The 25,052-nt window shown below is 39.5% G+C and overlaps 1 protein-coding gene and 1 long non-coding RNA gene across 5 annotated transcripts in view; one reads left to right on the top strand and one right to left on the bottom strand.

The window, feature by feature from the left end:
- Positions 1-1,900: 1,900 nt before the first annotated feature.
- Positions 1,901-25,052, top strand: part of casq1b (calsequestrin 1b) — a 42,418-nt gene continuing 19,266 nt past the window's right edge. For 2 of the 4 annotated variants that reach the window (XM_076990685.1, XM_076990684.1), the window contains exons 1-8: positions 1,901-2,314; positions 13,943-14,041; positions 15,332-15,425; positions 15,938-16,038; positions 17,389-17,500; positions 17,639-17,712; positions 18,217-18,347; positions 19,664-19,709. In XM_076990685.1, coding sequence (XP_076846800.1) covers positions 2,078-2,314; positions 13,943-14,041; positions 15,332-15,425; positions 15,938-16,038; positions 17,389-17,500; positions 17,639-17,712; positions 18,217-18,347; positions 19,664-19,709 — 894 coding nt within the window. In that variant the 5' untranslated portion in view covers positions 1,901-2,077. The remainder of the gene's footprint in view (positions 2,315-13,942; positions 14,042-15,331; positions 15,426-15,937; positions 16,039-17,388; positions 17,501-17,638; positions 17,713-18,216; positions 18,348-19,663; positions 19,710-25,052) is intronic. The other 2 variants (XM_076990686.1, XM_076990687.1) reach the window with 2 other exon arrangements.
- LOC143491551 (uncharacterized) lies at positions 20,919-22,546 on the bottom strand. Its single transcript, XR_013125231.1, has 2 exons — positions 21,195-22,546; positions 20,919-21,024 (listed from the first exon to the last, which is right to left on the bottom strand). It is a non-coding gene; the product is annotated as an uncharacterized LOC143491551 (long non-coding RNA).

Raw genomic sequence — 25,052 nt, 5'->3', positions numbered from 1 at the left:
CACATACACACACACACACACACACACACACACACACACACACACACACACACACACACACACACACACCACAAGAGGATGGAGGAAGAGACAGGATGAGCAGTCCATTGAAGTCAAGCCGTGGCCATATCAGCAAAAATATGACACTTCCTTTTTAAATGTGTGCTTTGCAGTTCCAAAACCAAACTGTTGTCGAAGTCTAAGACATTTAACACCAACACAACCCACATTGAGGTGACTAATTTCCCTCCTGCAGTAGGCTATAATGAAAATAATACTAGACAATGTGACTTTTTTAACGAATGATAACTCGTGCTAACTAGCAGTGTTAGCCTACATAAGTGGAAGTACTCGCCTGTCTAAGACAGTTTTTCCACTGTCTGAGCAAAGTGTTTTTGAAGCATCCATGTAGTGTTTATCATTGTGAATTCCAGAGATGCTCACAAGTCATTTTTTGCAAGTCCAAGTCAAGTCTTAAGTCTTTGACCTCAAGTCCAAGTCAAGTCTCAAGTCTTTGGTCTCAAGTCCAAGTCAAGTATCACCAAAATAGGTGATCAGTACAATGTGCAATGCTTTACACATTAATGCAAGATTTGTTTTAGAAATGCATAAATGACAAAAATTTGTTGACAGGTTCCATGCTGCCTTAATTGTAGGCAGAAAAATCGAATAGCTGAATTAAAAGCAAAGGGGGATGTTGCAGTACAGCAAACAAAAGGACGTTTTGTTTTGTGAGAATTGTGAGCCTATGGTTCAAAGCATTTTGTTTTCAAATATACTGGTAGTTGATACATGAAAATTACATTTTTATCGATATTTTTTGTTTGTTTTTTCTCTTACGCAAAATGTCCCAATTTTTGGAAGCCTATAGACAGCATAGAGTGGAAGAGTTGACATGACCAGACTGAAAACAATTGTTTTACATAAACTATGTTCATTATAATCAAAGGTGTAGGATTCCCTTGCCTAACACAAGTAAAACATTTTTATAACCAACAGCTGAATGCCAAGGTGTTCTGACCACAGAACTGGTGGCTGTGCTCCATGACACACATGACACATGCTGCCTCCGTCTTCACCTGCGTGACTTCTCCAGATGCAATGACTCTGTTTGAGTCAATAAATGGAACAAAGGTGCAGAGACTAGATGTTAAACTATTAATAACTCCGATCTCCTTTTACACTTGCATACATTCTATAAATGAATTTTTGACTGTGCTTCCTTTCACCATCTTCTTATTTTTCTCTGACTGTCTATAGATAAAAATAAAACATGCTGCATATTCTCACACAGACACACTATGCTCGAGCATTTTCACTGTATTCAACGACGTGTTTCCATTAGCATTTTATTTTGTCTATATACTTGTGTGTTTATTAAATTGTTTAATAAATACTTATTTATTTTAGCTGTGTTACCATTTGGCCTATACCAAGTATATTTGATTTTATTTCCTACATGGACAACTAGCAGGCTGTCTTCCTTTTGCTCTTATTTTTAGTGAGAGGCGATCTCCTCTTCAAAACTTTATATGGAAATGGAATCTCAGAGGCCCCCTCACTGGCTCAACTGGACCCCTCCCTCTTTGAGAGAAGCTATCTGTGTTGCTCTCACTATCCCTGTGCTTCTTCCAACAGGTGCTGTTGAAGATGACCCCATCCTCTTAGCCTACGCCCATAGCCAAACCCCCTTCCTAACCATCCAATCATGTCTCTGCTTTGGCCTGCTTCTGTTTTTTCTTCTTCTATTACTTCCAGACAGTTTGTACAGCTCCACCTTCATCAACAACTTTAACTCATGGCCATGCACACCCCTGCCTCCTCCCTAACCCCTCCCCTTTAGCCATCAGCAAGTGTTTGTGTGTGTACGTGTTTAAAAAGAGGTGTGAACTATCAGTCATGCTTTTTCCTGAGTGAACGGATTGGACCTTGTTTCTCACTCTCTATGTGACCTGCTGTTAGGAGCAAAGGGAAAAATATATATATACATATCTATATATAGATATATAGATATGTATATATATAAATGTATATATTTCTTTAACATTTTTTTTTTAATCTAAGGTTTTGGGAAAACATGAAGTGGGGTTGGACCCTTGCCATTGTTGCTCTTGCCCTGGGAGGTCTGTGCTGGGGGCATTTGCTACTGGAATTCCCAGAGTATGATGGCCAGGACCGTGTTCATGAACTGACCAACAAAAACTACAAGACTGTGATGAAGAAGTATGACATCATGGTGATCTACTATCACAGAGCTGTTGAGGAAAATCCTATGGCCAAGAAACAGTTAGAAGTGGAAGAGCTCGCATTGGAGGTGTGTTCAGGTGCTTGACTGGAACTGGTGGTGTATGTTTGATGAAAGGAAAAAAAACGTAAGGAATGAGAACAAAATGCAGCAGTAATGGTTTGAGTGGAATGGTGCTTCAAAGTCCAAAAGGTATTGGGTGTCAGTAAAGAGCTGGTTGAAATTTTAGCTTTTGAAGGTAGTCTTGGATACCGTTCATGGAGAGATGGACAACTTCACGGAGTGACTGAACCCATTCAGCCTTACATCTCATATAATGCATAAAATAAACGCATAAAGTCCAAGTGAAGCTTATATGTGTGTATGAAGTGCCAGGACAAAATGCTCTGAGTTCAATATAGATAACTAGATAGCAGAAAGCTTTACCTTGGAACTGAATATTTGGTAGATAGTCCCACCTATTCTCAGAAGTAAGCCTCTTTGGCAAGTCTTGATACAGAACTAAGTGCTTACCTAAATAAAATAGTCACAATGATGCAAGATATCTAAAACAAAATGAATAGAATATATTTTTACTAACTTTAATCAGATCACCTACTAGATATGTTAGTTTCACTCAATAGGCTGAATAAGAGATTAATTTGTTAAAAGGAAAACATTTGTTAACAATAATATGGTTCTGAATGCATGAATGAATGATTTGTGTTTTGTGTCTTACTCTTTAAAGGTTAAATTAATTTTCAGACAAATCCGTGAACTAACAAGCTTTGCTCTTTAGATTGTGAAGGAAGTAGTGGACGTAGGAGGAATTAGAAAAGTATCAAAGAATTTATGTAATCCAACTTTATCATCCTTGAAAGTTCATTCTAGTGCGTGCACACACAAAGCAATGAAAAGCTCATACTGGTATACTAGCAGTTGGTGCTTCTCAGCTGATGTCCACAGTAGAAGTGTCTTCTTACATTACCGACCACCTGTCATAAGTTATCCCAGCAAATAGCCATGCACAGCAATATGCTCACCAAAAGAATACTCTGGGGAGAGGCACACAAGAGTTTTATTTTATTTCATTCTCATGGTAAGGGTGGATGTTATAAATCACCTTCATCTATCGCTTGTGTTTTACAGCTTAATGACTTATCTGATTCTTTCTGAGCTCTGTTGAGCTCTAAAGCAGTGTGTTATGGCTGAGAGCTCTCTTTTATAATTGATGGCCTGCAAAACTTCAGTATTTCCCCCTTCATATGGGTTTCATTTACACAAAGCTCTGAGCAAAATGCTAGTAGAAGACTAATATAGTCTGAATAGTCTTTCCACAAGAATACATTGAGAAATTAATCTCTCTCTAATCTAAATTGATTAGTAATATGATCAAGATCTGACATTGTTGTGTAAACAAGAAATTACCTGTTGCAACTCTGGCTGTGTGGAATTGCTTATCCTTGTTATATGTATCCTTGTATATGTGAAGCAGTTTTGCAACTAAGGCCTTTAGTTCAAAAACATGAGACCTTTAGTTAAAACTTTGAGAGAAACGTCCACTAGGTGAAATCTATGCATAGTTACTAACTAATATTAGCGATGTTAAGGATTCCATTTTCAGCATCATTACAGATAGTATATATGAGAATTTTAGAAATTATTGTATAAATACCACCATATATTCTAAACCTACATATCTACTAATTCCCATCTATAATACAGTTCTGATACAGATGTGCTACATGTAACAAAAATAACTGGCACAAAAGGATCAATTGTCACCATCCTCATGCATTACTTCCAAGAGATGTTATCAACTTTCTTTTGGAGAGATAAAGAGAAGCCTAGATGATCGGTTTGTTGAACACCTTTGGACCATCAGTATTACGTATCTGTCATTTCCAGTGGCAAGGCATTTTTATTCCAATGGATGTTGGTATGGCAGCAATGAAATTAGGAAATTCAAAGAAAAATAACTGATCTCTTGGAACATCATGGAATGACGGTTCCTCTTCATGCCAATTCAGAAGCTTGCACAGTTGACGAAGGAGCCCTGTCCAAAATGTACTTTGTGCACTTCACTACAATTTTTAATACGTTTATGTAGAGTACACAGCCTGGAATGTTCCTTTTATATGCATACACGTGTGTGTGTGTGTGTGTGTGTGTGTGTGTGTGTGTGTGTGTGTGTGTGTGTGTGTGTGTGTGTGTGTGTGTGACTTTTACCAGAGCCTTTTTAAGGCTTTTTGAGGATTGTGTTATTAAGATTTTAAGATTTTACCATGCTTGCAGTGATGGCAGCAGGGACTTGGGCACTCATGAAAAGATTACACTGGGCTCCAAATTTTAACGAATGTTTAATTTTAAGGCCCCTGTCAGTCACATGCTGTAATCATCTTAACCCCTCGCCCACTCCCACATAAACTCTAAAAAGTAATTCGGATGACTTTTAGCCAGTACTTAAATAAATATAGTGTTGTAAAATAAATAAAAAAAATCAAGATCCCGAATTTAAGTTTGGATTAAATATTAGAGAATACAGTTCAAGTTCAGCTAATTTATTCAGTTAGCTAATTACATAGTTTGGATTACTTAATTTTCCCACCATTTGAATCCCCATTCTGACAAGTTACAACTTCTCGTGATTGTAAAGTTTGGAAAGGGTAGACAGGACTCAAGTGCAAGAGATGAAGGTTTTAATGAAAATAATTAACAGAACAAAACGAATATTAATGACATATGCAACACCAAACCAAACCAAAGATATCAAATACACACAGCTACTAGATAAACTAAAGACAAGGCGGAGTTACAAATGACAGAGGTGTGACAGGGGAACACATGGGGAAACCAAAACATAAACACATGGAGAAACAAAACAAAGACATGACTGACAGGATGGATGTGGAACCAAACCACATGACAGGGGTGGATGGCTGAGCTACATGACAATGTTTGAAATGTTTGGGACAAATCACAAAAATCAAGAACAAAGACCTCGAAAGTAAGGTCTGGTTAATCAGCGAACAAGCCAGCTCTTTCATAGACATTTCATACACCATATAGTCTTTCGTAGATCCTGTTATAAACATTTACAAACATTTATAACCCATTTTGTTTTTTCTGATATGAACAACTCTGCCCATTTTGCGGCTATTGCAGGTAAACTCTTTTTAGCTAGCTAGCTTGTTAAGACGTCAGCTATTTAGCAAGCTAGCCGTGCTGCCAGCACCCAAAACATTGCCTTTTTATTGGTTTAATGCTTTATTTGTTACAGCGTATCTGAATAGTTAAATCTATGGAGATAATTCAGTGTCACCAGAACTTGAACCTGAAATCATGATTTCTTGAAAAAGTGTGAAATTTAGTAAGGTATCCAAAAAAGTTGAAATTCAAGTTCAGGTTGAGAGTCAAAATTCAGAAAAACATCTTGGGTACTTGGGAAGAGCAAACAAATGTAGAGCTAATTGAACTCATATCTGGCCAATCACAAGACATCTCAGCTCATTGGGTAGCATATGTTTCTGCCAAGTTTTACTGTAAGAGTTTGGTCACTGTTTGGCATGTAGAAGCATGAAGTGGCACCTCGTGGCAGGAGCCACGTGATCGTGGCACTTAGTGTAGCCTGTGTCACTCGACTGTGGCATCTGCTGTCCAGAAACACTGCCTGCCTCTGATGACAGGCATCTAAAGACAACTCTTTTGGGATACTCTGTGTATCAGCCACTCACTTATGTCATCTTGAAGTGCTCCAAATTTGTTGGATTTGTGGAAATGAAGATAGTTCATAATTTTTAATAGTTCATATTTTGTAAATTATTTTGGGTGAACGATACTAGCAATGACTGGAAGCCAATTCACTGTACTTGTGTTGGATCAATGTAACTCTCAGCAGTTGACATAATTCAGTAAGACTAATGGCAAACATTGTGTTGATTTTCTTTTGTTGGCCTAATGCTTTATTTTTTTTAGTGTACTTGCTTGTTTGTCTGCATTTGCATGTCCCTGATCTCTGCCACTCAATTGTATTTTTTCAGTTTCTCAATATATACTGAGTGGTACATTCCAAGAAGCTTCTTGCATGCTACGTCTATGTAATACTGGGTGCCTCGGGGGCCCTTTTGCACAGTCTGCATCTTGGATCTTGTCTGCTGTAATGCACACCTGCTTCTAGTGATTCGTGCCTCTGTACCTCTGTGCTTCTTCAGTGCCTTTTCTAACCATTAGAAGGACTGTCTTATGACGGCCGCTTCATTCTCTAGAGGATCGTATCCTATTGTGGAACCTCCTCTTTTCCCTATTTGTTTGAGACTCTTTCTAAGGACTCATTCTTGGAATCAATTGCTTAGATGTGTTCTCATTCCCAGACAGTGGACACTTTGCAGCGTCCCCGTCCCCGTCCTGGTCCTTTTGCTGTTGGACATTGGGTGAAGTGCTTTGCACATTGCGAGTTTTCTGGTCTTAATGTCAGCAGCTTCCAGCTTATTGTGCTTGCTGGGTATGTGATGTCTAGCAGGATGTATGTGTTCATGTGTCTGACCTTATTTTTTGCATTCAACTGGCTATTGTAAATCTGTTTTACTATGCAGAGGTATTTACATATTGCTGTTCTTCTGTTAAATGGAAGTTCAGTTCTTTCTGATTTAATCACATTTCCTCATTTTACTATCAGTCAGTCTTGCTGTAGATACTGGTTATGTTAATCAGTGAAACAGTGTCCCTTTCTGACTTCATACTTACTTTTATCAATCTGGCTGGGAGGATTCAGGATTCATAAGGGGAACAGCAGAGGTAATCGTTATATGCCACACGTTACGGCCAACTGAGCAATTGCCTTTGAGTTGGCTTTTGCTTTTGGCCTCTGAGTTTAGTATAAAGATTCTTATTATCATATTCAATTTACTTCATTGTAGTCATATTCAGGCAACACTTAGGTTATCTTTCAATACCTGGTTTGTTTGCATTTTGTAGCCTAGTGTATCAAGCATAACTACTGCTGTGGCATATAGTATCTTGTTGGTTTCATTTATATTGTTTGATGGTAACTCTTCACCTAAGTCAGGGGAGATGACTCCATTGGCTGCCTGTTGTTAGGTAAATCATGATCATAATCTGAATATACACACCTGGGCCACACAACATGCTTACTATATGCTTTCTGCATATGCTTGACCTGCATTCAAAACACAGTAAAGGCAAATCTATAAAAATGTATTATTTTTTCAGTTTGTTACTTGTTGAGGATTAGGGCAAGAAGATGGATAAGAATAAATTACTTTTTAGCAGGTATAAAAATTGCATAAATAATGCAGAAAGAAATGCATAAATTGGTTTTATACGTTCATGTTGCTATGGGTTTTAGCACAGTAATCTTATAATGTTATTTGTGACCTTCATGATATGGCAATAATTGGTGATAAAGATATGGTGAAATAATGCACGAGATGGATGTATAAACACATTTTTTAATATTTACATTTCGCTATTTGTGTGATAGTTATCTGCAGGTTATACATAATTATTTCATAATTATTTTAATGTCATTTTGCAGTTTACTGTTGAAGTTCTCTGTACATTTTATATCAACCTCTTAGCCTTGTATTTAATTGGCCCAACACAAGTTGATTGTATTGGCTATAGGCAGGAATATGTGGAGAGTAATGTGTCAGAAGATTAAGTGTGGCACTCGGCTGGATTGCACGTGTCAGCAGAATGTTGTCTGGAGTGGTATATATAGCTTATGGTGTATGCTTCCACCTAGGCAGAATGATTGTGTCCTATTTGCCTGTGCATTTGAAATGATTTGGATAGTACATATGCAAATAATAATATCATCAAACAGTTCCTAAATATACATTTGTCCTGTAGAGTAACTAAGTAAGTTAAACTAGAGTCAAATTCTACATTATGGTTTGCAGTACTAGGGGACTGTAATTGATTTTTATAAATGTAAAGTTTATAGAGCTGCCAAAATGCCTCTCTGGGCTATAAGAGCTCCTGCTTGCCCTAGACAGGGCACAATAACTGGAACGTGACACCATGTGACACCATGTATGGTGAAACTGTGACAGTTTGCATTCCTAGAGTGACTCTTGTATTTCTTTTTATTGTTAGCAGTGGTTATGCACAAGAGAGACTGCATTGTGTTGTGGAACAGAGTATTTTAATATTGGACAGGGCAGGCAGTGTCTCCACCTCCTCCACACACACACACACACACACACACACACACACACACACACACACACACACACACACACACACACACACACACACACACACACACACACACACACAGTAGCAGCAGCAGCTCCATCCCCAACAGTCACATCCCCAACAGTAAATCATTACACAACAAACCACACCCATGCCAGTTTGCATCACTTGAATGTGAAATCTACACAACACTTTCCCCCTATCGCCTTCCCATAAAGATTGTAGTCCTTCTATCACTTAAAAGTATTTAAAGTATTCAAAGTCAAAGTCAAATTTAGTTATGTAACGCTTTTTACAACACATGTTGACACAAAGCAGCTTTACAAGTGCATGGGTCTAGATCAGGGGTGTCAGACATTCAGCCCGCGTGTCAAATATTCAACCCGCCAGGGGGTTCAGTCTGGCCTGTAGAATAAACCTGGATTATTATAGAAGAATAAACTCTTCAAATCTGCAGTTCCTATATTTTCCTATATTGCGTATATTGTGTTTTAGTCAGTTCTATCGCTTTACCCCCTTTTTCTGTTGACCCTGGCACCCTCTTAAGAGACAGGTCTGTCAAAAAAGAGAAAAGTAGACACAGTGTCAGGTTTTTCAGGAAAAATGTAAAGTTCATGTGTTCAGAATTGCTTCCCAGATGTGAAAAATGTCTCTGTGATCAGTTTTTATGCATAATGCACTTAAATAAATGTTTAACTGAGTAAAAGTGTTGTTGAAATTGCACATACTTTTAAAAAGAAAAAATAGAAAGTTGACCATACTATATTTAGTAAAAGGACAATTTTTTTCATATAAAGATTTCTATAATTTACTTCTTTGCATGAATACAAATAAATTGTTAGTTCTATGTAATTTGGGAATGAGTTTACTGGTCTGGCCCCCTTGAGATCCGATAAAGTTGTATGCGGTCTAGATCTTTAATGAGCAAGCCAGGGGAGACAGCTGAAAGGAAAAATTCCCTAGGCAGGGATTAAGAAGAAACCTTGGGAGAACCAAGACTCAAAAGGGAACCCATCCTCCATTGGGCAGCCCAGCTAGTAGAAGTCCACATTTATAGTTCTATTTCTAGGCCAAGCAGACACAGTTCCTTCAATGTGGATGTTGGGCCTCATGTAGAAGTCTGTACATCTGCTGGTGGTATTGGCACATCCACCATCTTCTTGGTGCTTTATACAATTGTCCTTGTAGAGGCATGTTACACAAAACACAAAATGCAGGTTCAATATGTAAACATTGAACATCCATATCTATAGCACATGTGCCAGTTATTAGCATGTGGCTCCAGCAGGCGTATCTATAGCAGCACAACTAAAGCAAGGTGACCACATTCATGAGGGCTCACAGAGCCACTGATTTCCACCCAAATCATTGTCACAAACTAGCATCAACATATCAGATTACCAGAAGACTCCAGAGGAGAATGAGTTCCCCGTTTGAGTCTTAGTTCCTCGCCACAGTCAGCTTTGGCATTGACTTTGGATTTGTGATTTTGTCCTTCTGCTCCTTTGTGTTGCTCTTGGGATTTGTGTTTTTTTGCCCTCTCCTGTTAGCCCTGTACCCTGCATGTGGATCCAGTCTATGTTACATTATTATGTTACAGTTCACCTGTGTGACATTTTAGAGTCAGTAGCTACGTATCTCTCTGTCCATCTGCAGGAGCCGAAACTGAATGTAGCTGTACATATTGTAAATTATTTGGTCCAAGTCTGTCAGGTGACATAACAGTATTACCCACTCAAATGTAGGTGTTAACTAATAGACTAAAATGGAGTCTACTTAGCATGATCATATTTCCGTAAGCTGACCCCGACAAGCGTAAGTCGACACCTAAGTCGACAGTTTTTTAACAACAGTTTAAAATTGAGAACTGCCAAACAAATTAGCAAGACAATAAAGTGACTATTAAGGTGACCAGACGTCCTTTTTCCCGGACATGTCCTATTTTGAGACCTAAAAAAATATCCGGGGGGAATTTCAAAATCGTCCGGGATTTTGTTCGACTGTCTCAAGCATAATACATGTAGGCCTACAGTGCATTGTGATAAGAATTGCCACTCTGTTCCATTCTCCATTCCAGGTTTCTCTGTATCGCAAATTAGTCACACCCTTCTCCTCAAATCTGTCTAATTTACATTGTGTGTGTGTGTGTGTGTGTGTGTGTGTGCATGTGAAGAAGAAAGCAATGCCGAAAAGTGTACGTTTACGGAGGAGATAAAGAAAAAAATCCCGTGCTTTCGCCAGGGTCGTGATCCGTATGAGGCAGAGTGCTTGACGTGTAAGGCAGGTACTTTGTTGCTTTGTGCTGTTCAATAAATGCAATATTTACACAGACACCATGTCATTCCTGTCATACAGACGATGACCCCCCCCCCGACAAAAAAGGTGTCCTCCGTTTCAGAAACCCAAATCTGGTCACCCTAGTGACTATGTAATATTTTATGTTTATATAAAATTGCCAGAGTCTCATGTCTGGCTCCACCCCCCTACTAGCTGCCAAGTCTCTGTGGTCCTTTGCCTAAATGCGGCTTATTGAATACATGAATACATGTATTGGTTTGTTGGAATCTGGTTGTCTTATGTAAGTCAAGTGTTTCTAGTATTTTGCTGTGCATCTTCCATAGTGTTTTGTTCATTTGTGTTTTTCCAAGCAGTGTGGTTTCTCCTTTGCCATTTGTCATGCCTCAGCCTAGTTTACATCTTGGTTTTCTGTCAGTTTCTGTTTGCCATGTGGATACGACCCTGGTTTGTAACCACGACTCTTCTCCGCATGAGTGTCTGCTTTCTTATCGCTCCATGACGCCCCTGGCGTTACACTGACAAATACGTAGCTACACTTAAGAAGTCAATATAGTCTGGAGATTAATTGGATTGGATAGTTATTTATATTAATGTGACTATATCCATTAATATAGTCCAGAGTCTGAAGATGCGATTGAGAACTTTTTGAGTTAAATTTTTATTCCTTTTTTTAACATTAGGGATGGCCCCTGTCATGTTCTTGATATGTTGATAAGATCTGAGACTGGGTAGCATCTAAGACATGTTAGAATCAGGAGAGCAGTGCTAGCTTCAATGAGAGCAGTGGAGACAGACTCACAGGAGTTCCACCCAGTCAGAGCTGCCAGACACATGATGATGTCAGACATAGATGAGTCATTCCTACAGTGGGGGAGGCGAGGTGAGGTGTGGGGGGGTGCCCTTTAGGTAACAGAAAGGAGATTTGACAAGTGGTGAAAGCCAAATATCTAGAAAAAAAGATGTGAAATGACAGAGCTTGTTTGCACATCTATAAATACATGTAGTTCCCAGAGTTCGGACAGTAAGATTTTACTTTGTCTACCACTGCAGTCTTGGCAAACACAAAAAAACAAGCAAAAACACAAACATTCCACATTTATTACGTACATATTGTCATGCTGATTCAGTTCAGTCTATCCCTGTGAAGTATTGCTAACTCATTCTGAGAGCATACCAAGCTGTTTTCTAGTTGTGTCTGTTTACCTCAGCAATTTCTACTGAACCTTGTCTGTCCTCCTGTCTCCCACAATTGTACCTCTGCCTGTTCATTCTGGAGTGCCAACATTGGACCATTTTTTGGTATTTTTGCTTTTTCCCCTTGACCATTATTATGAATATCCTCATTTATCTGTATATGGATCACTCTCAGTCTGAGTTCTAGATGTTACGCATATACAGTACATGAGAATCAAGCCTCTTTGGGTTTTACTTTGCTGCCTTCTTGTAAGTCCTTTCATTGTACATCATTTTAGGTATTATCATCAACATGATCCACCCTGCAGCAGACCACTGATGGGAAACCATGACATCTAAGACTAGTGCAGCGTGTGCGTGCGTGCATTCGTACGTGTGTGTGTGTGTGTGTGTGTGTGTGTGTGTGTGTGTGTGTGTGTGTGTGTGTGTGTGTGTGTGTGTGTGTGTTTGTGTGTGTGTGTGTTGCCATTTGAATAAATTAGTTATCCGAGACTGAAATTATTTGAAATAATATACCATACGATGACAATGTGTTTGTTTTCTGAAAGAGGACAGTGGTAAAGATAAGGCAATATGACATTACAGTAGTGTGAATAACAACTCAAAATAACATACTGAACAAAAGACCACTCAATTTTCAACCAACCTGATCATTCTAGCTTTATTAAACATTTAAAAACTGCTTTAGCATGGTCAGAGTCTTTTTAATGGATAGATAGCAGAAGGCAGAAGTGCTTTAGCCTTTGATAAAAGCTACACAACATTTATCTCTAGTGGTGCTAAAATGCAGGCTGCAGGCTTTGGACAGTGTCAGAAAACTTCATCAAAGTGAAAAATTATAGAGACAAATTTTGATTTATGAACAGAGTCAACAGGTGTTCAGTCTCTCTCTCTCTCTCTCTGTCTCTCTCTCTCTCTTCCACACACTTGTTTTCTTTTGCTCTCATTCCTTTTCACTGAACGCATGTTAGTGGCCGTTACTCATATCTGAGTCATGACGTCTGTCATCTACTTTTCTCCTTTAGCAATTACCCATTCACTAGCAGCCTGCTTTAAAAGTAATTATACAGAGACAAGAACATGGAAGCCAAACAACTTTTCACATGCTGTAATGCTGAAAGTGTGTAAGTGGTGGAGAATGAAATAGCGACATGACTGTCCATTAAAGAATCATTATATTGGATTCAGGTCTTGAAGACAATGAACATTTTCAGGATGCAGCACTCTTTAACCCAAAATAAATTAGAATGCTGTTGTGTCGATGAATTAAACCAACAGTCTATTACTGGTGCTTTCACATGCAAATTCCTTGTCTTGTAGCTGCAATTGCTTGTCCGTTGCCTTCTGAACACAGGCAGAGTGAGTTATCCGAATGTGCACCTAGGGATTAACTGAGATTTATCTGAGCAGGCAGGTTTGGCACATGAAAACCTCACCTGAGTAAATGTGTGAAAGATCAAATGTTTCTCAGTTTTCATCTGCTTTCACAGTAGAAATGGGGTTTCAGTTCCATTTCTGCTATGTGTATCTAGTTGTACAGGTAATCAACTCCAGGCCTTTAGCAATTAAAGGCGAAATTAAACAGTAAATTGTGCTTCTGCTTCTTGGCATAAGACTTGCATGTGTCCCCAGTTCTACTGATATGCCTGCAATGCGCTATGTAAAAAATACTGTATGTGGAATGAATATTTCTCATTGCAAATCTGGTTTAGCAAGAAATTAGCTTTACTGTTTAATTTTTTGCAATCATTATTTTGTATGCAAAGGCTCCTAAGTGTATATGGGGTGTATATATTTGCATAGGCTTGATTTTTTTTTGTTGTAAATAAATCTATTGTCCTGCAGAATAACACTGTTCCCATAGGGTAATTGCAGTGTGCATTCTTGCTTCAGTGAATTTGCTTGTTCTCAGCTGCATTGTGGCTGCATTCGACTGAGGTGCATAATTCTACATTGTTCGTTTTCTGAGGTGAATAATTCTGCATTCTGATGGTTGCTTTTGTGTAGTCTCTGGAGTTGAGTGATTCTGATTTGGTACCCTACTCTAAAGAGTACCTTGACTTCTCTCTGCAGTTGCTAACAAGTCCTGCCGCCCTCACCTATCAGGTATGTTCAGGTCCCATGTTTCTCTTTTTACTTTTGTTTTAGTCACTTAAAGTGATTTTTTAAAAGTCTGAAAGACATCCTTCATTTCTATTTGTTTCGTGTAGATTTTTTGGACACATTAGGCAAAATGAGGAAAGTACGGGGCTTCCTTGTTGATTTTGAAAATTTATTTGTTTGTTTTTGGATTGTGGCTTGAGTTTCTTCAAAGCAGTCCATAGTTTTAAGGGACAATGGTTACAGGAGAGAAATAAGACCAAACCAATGCTCCATCCATCCATCCATCCATCCGTCCATCCATCTCCATCCACCATTCTATCTATCCACATTTCTAAGTTAGATAAAAAGTCTATTGTACTGCCTTTAGTATGAAATGGATGTATTGGTAACAGAGGGCCAAGATCTGATGTTTGTGTCTTTAGGCCTATATGACACATCAAACCTGCGTGTCTTTAAGTCTATGTGAATTAAAGAATAAAGTGCAGGTAGAACACTCCTGTCTTTGCAAAGCAGCATCTTCGTTGTGAACTGATAAGAGCTTTGCTGATGCATCTTGGTTATGAATGACTTGTATATATTAGCAGCCCTGGTGAAATATTGTAATTAGGCTTCGGTTAGACTTGGGACAGAATCCAATGACAAGAGAAAAAGATCTTTAGATCCTAGAGCTTTACATCCACTTCAGATCCTAGAGATGAGGACATTTGAGTTATCAAATTATAACCATGTGCAGCTTATGTCCTGAGGAAAGTGTGAGGTCTATTTTGCAAATAAAGCAAAATGGAAAAGACTCAGAAATAACACTATATGAACACAGTATGGTTGATGTTGTTGGTGTGTGTGTGTGTGTGTGTGTGTGTGTGTGTGTGTGTGTGTGTGTGTGTGTGTGTGTGTGTGTATGCGAACAGATGCTGTGGTTGTGCTTAGCTGCATGCAAAAAGACTGTGAGAAATGTCATTTTTCCTGCTGTAGAGTTCCTACTAAAAGTTTGCTGCAATTTGAAGATTGTTCTTCAGTGAGAGTCCTGTGCATTAAGACAACATCCTACACATCCTGAGAATATTTATGTACTGAGATCTTTTGGGGCGGTTACACCCCCTCACCCAACCATATGCATCCAAACATATTTGGTATCTGGAATCCTGGGAAATTGCAGGCAGCTCTTGTTTGTTCCTCCAGTCCAGGGTTCTCATATTGTAGCTAGATGTGTTATTGTGAGGGTGAGTTGTTGTCTGTCTGCTTGTTTGTGTGTGTGTACAAAAGCTGCAGTAACTTTTCTCTCCTTGTATGCAGCTTGCCGCTCAGGTGCTTGATGATTATGATGATGAAGATATCGGGTTTGGTTTGGTGGATGTGAAGAAAGGTGTTGCTGTTGCAAAGAAATTGGGTAATTGCCATATACTGTATTCTCTAAGCTCCAACACAATAATCACACCAATGTTTCAGTATTCAATCACTAACACTGTCTACTCTCAGGATGCTTATAACCATACTAAAACAATATAAAAATTCTCTGTATTTTCCATAACCATAGGAATATGGCTATTGTCCTGAATGGCAGGTTTACATTCTCTTACAGTGCTATAATGACTATGAATATCATTATTATTTAGGAAGAATTATGGCACATAACATCTTTGGTGACTGATCTATCTGGTTGTCCTTTAGCTATAATTTCCTTATTATTGAATCCACTTTTTGGGCAAAATTACTGTGAACTTTGAAGTGTAGCATATGTACATTGAATAAAAAAATCAGTGCACAAAGCAAATTCAGATTATGTATTTAGACCATTATTATGTATTCTGATCATTAGTAAATGAAAATGGTAAATATATACCTTAATGCCTGCTTGTAAATTTTAACTCTTTGACTAAGGATTCTTCACACTTTGGACAGGTTTGGAGGAAGTTGACAGCATCTACATCTTTGTTGATGATGAGATAATTGAGTACGATGGAGAGTTGGCTGCAGAGACACTGGTAGAATTCCTCTATGAGGTGAGTCATTCTGATCTGACCTGTGAACCATATCCATTATGGTTTTGCCAGATAGGTTACATGTTCTTAACCCAGTGGTTCCCAAAGTGGGGGGCGCGCCCCCTAGGTGGGGCGCGGAGCTATTGCAGGGGGGGGGCGCGGAGCTTGGAAGTCAAACATGTGCACATGTGTCAATATTAGGGATGCACCGATTCCGATATTAATATCTGAAAAAATTCTAGATCGGGTATCGGTGACAATGTGACCGATCCATAAAAACAGATCTATTCAGTCTAATTCTACGCTCGTAACGCTTTTCGGAGTTAGTTCAACCTTAAATATCCACTCTGTCTTGGATAGAAGTGAACTTGGACAGTTAACAGGCGAGTGAAACGCGAAGCACACAGAGGAGAGGTGAATCACTGACTCGTACTCGCGCTGGTGGTATTACACTCAAGTCCGTTTATTTGCTGGTTGACCAAAATAAAGCTGGGCTCCAGCACTACTTGACTGTTCATACATGAACTGGTGAGTTGTCCAAAGCTCATTGAATGCGTTACTTACAGAAATAAAATAAAGAGCAGTGGTCTGAGTCGGTCTACGACAGAAAGCTAAACTCGCTCCCTTAAAGAGACAGTACACATATTTCTGGCCGTTACATGCTTTGTGCTCTGCGTGATGTCTGCGCTAGCAAACTATCCGCATAGGTATTGCTGTTTCTCTTATTTAATCTCCTTGTTTATTTTAAATGATATTTAGAATTCTTGAACCATTTCAAAGGTTTCTTGCAGTTAATTTTTTTCATGTTTGACCAAAGTTGTGAACCTGTTGTTTTTGTCTGTTTCAGGTTCTTTGGTATTTTACATTCAATGTTATATTCATAATTGCACTGACTGAACAAATGCAAGTTGTGTTGTTTTTATATGTTTTATGTGTGTTTAAGTGTGCTATACTGGTGCAGAGTTTTCAATAAACTTGTAATTCAGTATGTCTGTGTTTAAAAAAAATGTTTTAAGTCGATTCAGCACTGTTTTACTCTATCAGATCGGTATCGGATCAATTTCGGCCGATACTAAGCCTCAGATATCTGAACGGGTATCGGAAGTGAAAAACGTGAATCGGTGCATCCCTAGAATATGGGGGGGGGGGGGGGGGGGCGCAAAAATATTCTCATCTACTAAAGGGGGGCATGGCAGAAAAAGTTTGGGAATCACTGTCTTAACCCATTGCTTCTGCTAGACTGAAAATCATGACATCAAACCTTATTACTTGTAGGCGGTTGGCATTTATGAGTGGTCTGGAAGTTGATTTAAAAGATGAATTAAAAACCATCAGTTTTTCACGATGTACTGAAAGTCTCACTCCTTTTAGGTGGTCAAAGATCCTGTGGAGATCATTGACAATGAGAGGGAGTTAAAAGGTTTTTTTAACCTTGTTGAGGATATCAAGCTGGTTGGCTACTTTAAGAATGAGGATTCCTTAAGTAAGCATATTCCATACACCAATAGCTTCATCTGCCCAGTCACATGTTTTGTGATGATTACACAGTGTAGATTCTATTCCATTCGAACATCATTAGTATTTGCATGATAGTCATGTTTCTGTTTTCTGCATATTTCAGACTTTATCGAGTATGACGATGCTGCTGAAGAATTTCACCCATTTGTGAAGTTTTTTGCGACCTTCAATCCCCAAGTACGTGAAGTTAAAGATGCGTAATTCAAAAGAAAGTAATTCTTCAATGATATTAGTTCGAAATAAGATTGCTACAAAATATTTGACTATAATATAAACACAATTGTTGCTTCTCATAGTATTACAAAAATGTAAGAGTAATAAAACGTTTTGGCAGCCATGGGGGCAGTGGCGAAGTCACACTTGTCTATCTTACCATAAAGCTGCTTACATAAATCTACCCAAAGAACTCGTGAAAGACCCCTTAATGAATATGCCTGAAACGAGGAAGGTGCCGGATGTTCTTAATGGCTTGTAACCGTGCTAATGCAGCACGTTCGTCATCCTCCCTTGTACAAACCTCCCAAACAGCTTCCACCAATGCCATTGTGCTGAATGTAAACTAAAAGGGAGACATTAACTGTATCTTCCAACATAAGATAATTAAGATATGCACAACATGCATCGTTTTCCCTCAAATATAATTCGAAGAGTTTCCTCATTGCACTCACTGGTACTGTGCAGATGGCTACGAACCTAAAGCTGGACTTGAATGAGGTGAATTTCTACGAGCCCTTCATGGAAGAGCCCGCTGTCATCCCAGGCAAACCATACACCGAGGCAGAGCTCATCGACTACATTGAAGAGCACGAGCGGTGAGTGCATGTAGAACACTGCTGACTTTTGTTGTAAAAAGCTCTATGTAAATAAACCTGACTTAAAATGTAAGTATTCTGGACAAGCTTGACGTGTGCAGATATCACATGATTAGACCTGTGTGTGCTCCTTGTGTTATTCCAAAAGACTTGTGCTTTCTGGATTAAAGGGGGTTGAGTTCAAGTTTGGAAGTGCAAGTGTGCGTGACCAGTGCTTGATCTTGTCTTCACTGTAATTATACATAGGATAAGATGTCAGTTATTATGTATCAAACCACTGAGCTTCACCTAGGGCCCAGCATGCTCATTTTCATGACATAAATCATCACATTCACAGGGGTCATGAGGTTGGCACCTCATCCCTTCATCTGTGCTTTGGCTGAATTAAGCACAGGACACCTACCATAAGGCTCACAAGTGAGGTCAGGCATCCCAGACCCACTCTACCTCAGGCTCACGTTTAAACCAACCACATACAGAACCTCTTTAGACGCAAATCACATCTCTCCCCCTCCCCCTCAAGTTGACTAAAGTCATATAGAGTCCCACTGAAACCATTAATGTATGCTCAGTTTAACCACTTCCTTATGGGATTTATATGCTATGCATACAGCAACAAAGCGCATTACCCTTACACAGCCAGTCACTTCCTAGCCTGTAACATACACATTATACTCAGTGATGCCAGATCCATTTACATCTCCAAGCATTACCAAATACAGAAGATCCATACAGGCGTCCGTGGAGACTTATCACATACCCAGCATCCACTGGCTTTGCATGCACCACCCATAACTCTCACCAGCTGGATCTTCTCTAGATCCTCTCTGTTTGGCCCCTGGTTTTTCTGAGGATACCATGGTGAATCCCGTGTCCTCTTCATTAACACCACTGCTCTTCTGCTCTGCACCTGCCCTACCACATCACTATGCCCTTAAAACCATTTGCCTTCATATATATGTCCTTAAAAGTCTTGCATCTGACCTCACCACATTTAAATGCATCCACTAAACCTGTCGGCGATAGCTTCAACACCCCTTTACCCATGTGATGCCACACTACTTAAAAAACACAGCACTCCCAACCTCTTCCATTTAGCCTTACATTCTCTTTAGCATCTACTTTGTGTATGCTGTGTATGTTGCAACCATAATGCAGTTTTTTTCTGAGCCTGCAAGTAACCACGAGGGGGAGCCAAAAGCTTACTTTTTTTGACAAAAAACATTTGGCATATAAGATCAGTGTGTAGATCAATTTGTGTATTTTAGAATTGGCATTGAAACTGTGACTAAAGCTGTCTGTTCTTTTCTTTACAGACCAACCCTAAGAAAGCTAGAACCCCACAGCATGTACGAGATGTGGGTAAGCTCCACTAGCAAGAATGAAAACGGTATCATTAAAATTTGTCTTTTAGCTTGACCATAAAGTAATTATATAAATATATATTGGGGTTTTAAAAGTGTCACAGGTGTTCTAGCAAAGTGGCCATGCTACTGTTTCAGAACACGCATACACAATGGATTTTGTTTGACCAGGAGGAGATTAGAAGATTAGGAAATTAGCAGTCACCAGTTAGGCCAGTGATTCCCAAACTTTTTCTGCCATGCCCCCCTTTAGTAGATGAGAATATTTTTGCGCCCCCCCCCCCCCCCCCCCCCCCCCCCATATTCTAGGGATGCACCGATTCACGTTTTTCACTTCCGATACCCGTTCAGATATCTGAGGCTTAGTATCGGCCGAAATTGATCCGATACCGATCTGATAGAGTAAAACAGTGCTGAATCGACTTAAAACATTTTTTTTAAACACAGACATACTGAATTACAAGTTTATTGAAAACTCTGCACCAGTATAGCACACTTAAACACACATAAAACATATAAAAACAACACAACTTGCATTTGTTCAGTCAGTGCAATTATGAATATAACATTGAATGTAAAATACCAAAGAACCTGAAACAGACAAAAACAACAGGTTCACAACTTTGGTCAAACATGAAAAAAATTAACTGCAAGAAACCTTTGAAATGGTTCAAGAATTCTAAATATCATTTAAAATAAACAAGGAGATTAAATAAGAGAAACAGCCAGGGGCGTTGCCTGGGTATGTAAAGATCCGGGGCTCAGCCCAATTTTATATATATATATATATATATATATATATATATATATATAGTAATATATATATATTACAATGCGTACCCTGATATATAATGTTTAACACTATAATATGGAGTTTTTTTTTTTAAACAAAGGGTGCACAAAATCTGCAGAATGACTGTTGGTGACCTAAAGATAGTGAGCTTGTACTAAAGGACATGGACCAGGTATATTCCATTAGTAAATCCATTCCTCAATAAAGTATGCAAATCAGTATGTCAACAATGGATTTCATGCAACTGTGTAATAATGTAAACAATTCACTTGTTTCTAAATTGTTCTTTTACCTTTTATGACACACAAACAAATTATTGAAAGAAACATTAATAATTATTAGTGCTAAGGGGTCTACACAATTAATACTCTTTAAGAATTACTTATTATCTATCCTGTATGTTTTTGCACAGTCTTTCTTCTCCTAACCTGTTCTTTCTTTAGATCAGTCCAGTCCTGATCAGTTCATTTCAGGTCTCTCCACATTTCATATTTCCTCTCTCTCCACCCTCTCTTCTACCCTGTTAAATAGTAATTCAAGAAAGTATGCTTAAAATAAAGCTGGAAACAATATTTTAAATACAAAAGACTGTGCTAAAACAAACTACATCTGGCATTATTTTGCTAGTCTTCATACTAAAAACATGTGTATTTTATTAATAATGTGTTTATTAGACATTGTTTTCCATACCACTTGTATTGTCTTCTCCCATCTCCCATCTCCTCTCCTCTCCAGTTCTCTCCTCTTTCCTCTCTTGTTGTCTGTTCTCCTCTCCTGTTGTCTGTTCTCCTCTCTAGTCCTCTCTAACACTTCAAATTCCTCAGGTTGTTCTAAGTCACTTTGCTTTTCTCCCTCTTCTGTACTCCCTTTCTTGTCTGTGGTATTAGGAAATAAATTACACCACAATACTTGAGATTTGAACAAACTCTAACAAACCCTAACCCTCAACTATTAAAAGTTAATTATTTTTTGTGATATGCTGTGCTGTGTAAACTCAATAAAGGATTGTTTATTAGCTGATCAGCTGGCTCCAGTGGAAAACACACAATTTTAGGGCAGTGACCAGGGTTAAGAAACTGCTTTAAACTACCATCATAAAGTATTGTACTAAATTCTGGCTATCCACAACGTCTACCTTCTAGCTAACTAGTTAGCTAAATTGAATTTCATTCATTATAGCTTACAGTCCTACAATCCTAAATTATTAAACACAATTTGAAAATGAAATAGTTATTAGCTTATCAGGTACATCAGGGCACGTTGAACATACTAACTATAACTATAACTAGCTATAACATAACTAGCTATATAAGTTTTTTTTTCCACAAACCTTCACTACCTAAGCTACCTAGGTTAACTATCTATGTCGGTTAACTAACTAGGTTAGCTAACTAATTCCGAAGCTGACTAGTGACAAGCTGCATTTTATTAAGCACACAGTGGGTTTGATCTGTGTTTTGATTCGGAGACGTGTGTTTTTAACCAGCTATCAGATAGCTCCACAAACAATGTCATCACAGTTTACATAGTTCACTACCGTTACCTTTCTCCAAAATGTCATCACAGTTTACATAGTTACCTTTCTCCACAATGTCATCACAGCTTACATAGTTCACTACCGTTACCTTTCTCCACAATGTCATCACAGTTTACATAGTTCACTACCGTTACCTTTCTCCACAATGCCATCACAGTTTACATAGTTCACTACCGTTACCTTTCTCCTTGAAAAAACGCCGTATATCCATTTTCATTCACCCTCAGCTACCTGCAACCTGCTGCCAAAAATGGCTAGAGCGCATGTGCGCTCCCCCACGGGGGTGGGGGTGGGCTCTCCTCCGCGCCCGCAAAACCAGCAAGCTGATTGGCTGTTTCTCCTGAAAGGCGGAACTTTATCCTTGAAGCGGCACTGTGATTGGCGTTAAGAGATTTCCTATTCTCACAGCAGCACTGGCCTCCTCATTAATAATACAGCTGAGCGAAAAGGTTCGGGGCTACGGGATAATCATTCGGGGCTGAAGCCCCGGAAGCCCACCCCAGGCGACGCCCCTGGAAACAGCAATACCTATGCGGATAGTTTGCTAGCGCAGACATCACGCAGAGCACAAAGCATGTAACGGCCAGAAATATGTGTACTGTCTCTTTAAGGGAGCGAGTTTAGCTTTCTGTCGTAGACCGACTCAGACCACTGCTCTTTATTTTATTTCTGTAAGTAACGCATTCAATGAGCTTTGGACAACTCACCAGTTCATGTATGAACAGTCAAGTAGTGCTGGAGCCCAGCTTTATTTTGGTCAACCAGCAAATAAACGGACTTGAGTGTAATACCACCAGCGCGAGTACGAGTCAGTGATTCACCTCTCCTCTGTGTGCTTCGCGTTTCACTCGCCTGTTAACTGTCCAAGTTCACTTCTATCCAAGACAGAGTGGATATTTAAGGTTGAACTAACTCCGAAAAGCGTTACGAGCGTAGAATTAGACTGAATAGATCTGTTTTTATGGATCGGTCACATTGTCACCGATACCCGATCTAGAATTTTTTCAGATATTAATATCGGAATCGGTGCATCCCTAATATTGACACATGTGCACATGTTTGACTTCCAAGCTCCGCGCCCCCCCCTGCAATAGCTCCGCGCCCCACCTAGGGGGCGCGCCCCCCCACTTTGGGAACCACTGAGTTAGGCCACCTATGGCTGTCTAGAAGTAGATCAGGTGGTTGTTTTGATTTTCATCTACAGTTGACAAGCATTTAGATATTTGCAGTGTATGTAATGCTACTCTTCTTTTTACAGTCAATAACATATTTTATTACCTCAGTTTTGTGAAGAATGTTTAACACATTAATATCCTACAATTCCCAACAACAGAATAATGAGAACACAGATGAGATGAGAACACACAGTCAGTTTAGACTGTGCAGCACTTCCATAGACAGCAGTTGTAATTGATGATAACACTTTAAAATTTTGCTTGCGTATAACCAGGCAGACATTAGACCAATACGTCATGATCTTGAAGAAACATTAAACAATGTTATGAAGTACTGCCTCTGCATTAAAGGCAACTGTATGAATCATATCAGTGTGTACAACAGTGTCACAGTTAAATGGCCTAAATGGGCCTTTTGGAAAGCTCAGCTGAGCAAATTTTTTTTACAGGTAACGAGTTCTGTGATTAGTCTAACGAGTAGGACAGGTGCGGTGAACACCTGATTTGCTTTTTGCACAAAAAATGCATTCAAAGAATTTCATGATTGCACTATTTCAAATTATTCTAATTCGTTGACCAGCACCTGTAGTGTAGATCAATTATTCAATAGTGTAGATCAGTTATTTTCTTTGTGTTTCCAGAAAGATACTTGTTACAATTTACTATTTTTATTTACTTGCATAGTAACACACTGCTGTACAGTGTATTATATATATACACTGCTCAAAAAAATAAAGGGAACACTTAAACAACACAATATAACTCCAAGTCAACCACACTTCTGTGAAACCAACCTGTTCAGTTAGGAAGCAACACTGATTGTGAATCAATTTCACCTGCTGTTGTGCAAATGGAATAGTCAACAGGTAAAAATGAGAGGCAATTAGCAAGACCCCCCCTATAAAGGAGTGGTTCTGCAGGTGGGGACCACAGACCACTTCTCAGTACCTATGCTTTCTGGCTGATGTTTTGGTCACTTTTGAATGTTGGTGGTCCACACAAGTGGCTCAGGTAGTGCAGCTCATCCAGGATGGCACATCAATGAGAGCTGTGGCAAGAAGGTTTGCTGTGTCTGTCAGCGTAGTGTCCAGAGGCTGGAGGCGCTACCAGGAGACAGGCCAGTACACCAGGAGACGTGGAGGAGATCGTAGGAGGGCAACAACCCAGCAGCAGGACCGCTACCTCCGCCTTTGTGCGAGAAGGAACAGGAGGAGCACTGCCAGAGCCCTGCAAAATGACCTCCAGCAGGCCACAAATGTGCATGTGTCTGCACAAACGGTTAGAAACCGACTCCATGAGGATGGTATGAGGGCCCAACGTCCACAGATGGGGGTTGTGATCACAGCCCAACACCGTGCAGGACGCTTGGCATTTGCCAGAGAACACCAGGATTGGCAAATTCGCCACTGGCGCCTTGTGCTCTTCACAGATGAAAGCAGGTTCACACTGAGCACATGTGACAGACGTGACAGAGTCTGGAGACGCCGTGGAGAGCGATCTGCTGCCTGCAACATCCTTCAGCATGACCGGTTTGGCAGTGAGTCAGTAATGGTGTGGGGAGACATTTCTTTGGAGGGCCGCACAGCCCTCCATGTGCTCACCAGAGGTAGCCTGCCATTAGGTACAGAGATGAGATCCTCAGACCCCTTGTGAGACCATATGCTGGTGCGGTTGGCCCTGGGTTCCTCCTAATGCAGGACAATGCTAGACCTCATGTGACTGGAGTGTGTCAGCAGTTCCTGCAAGATGAAGGCATTGAAGCTATGGACTGGCCCATCCGTTCCCCAGACCTTAATCCGATTGAGCACATCTGGGACATCATGTCTCGCTCCATCC

The sequence above is a fragment of the Brachyhypopomus gauderio genome, unplaced genomic scaffold (genome assembly GCF_052324685.1).
Source record: "Brachyhypopomus gauderio isolate BG-103 unplaced genomic scaffold, BGAUD_0.2 sc77, whole genome shotgun sequence".
In the NCBI taxonomy this organism is placed as follows: domain Eukaryota; kingdom Metazoa; phylum Chordata; class Actinopteri; order Gymnotiformes; family Hypopomidae; genus Brachyhypopomus; species Brachyhypopomus gauderio.
Note: the sequence above shows the minus strand (reverse complement) of the source record. Positions and strands in the feature narration are given on the sequence as shown.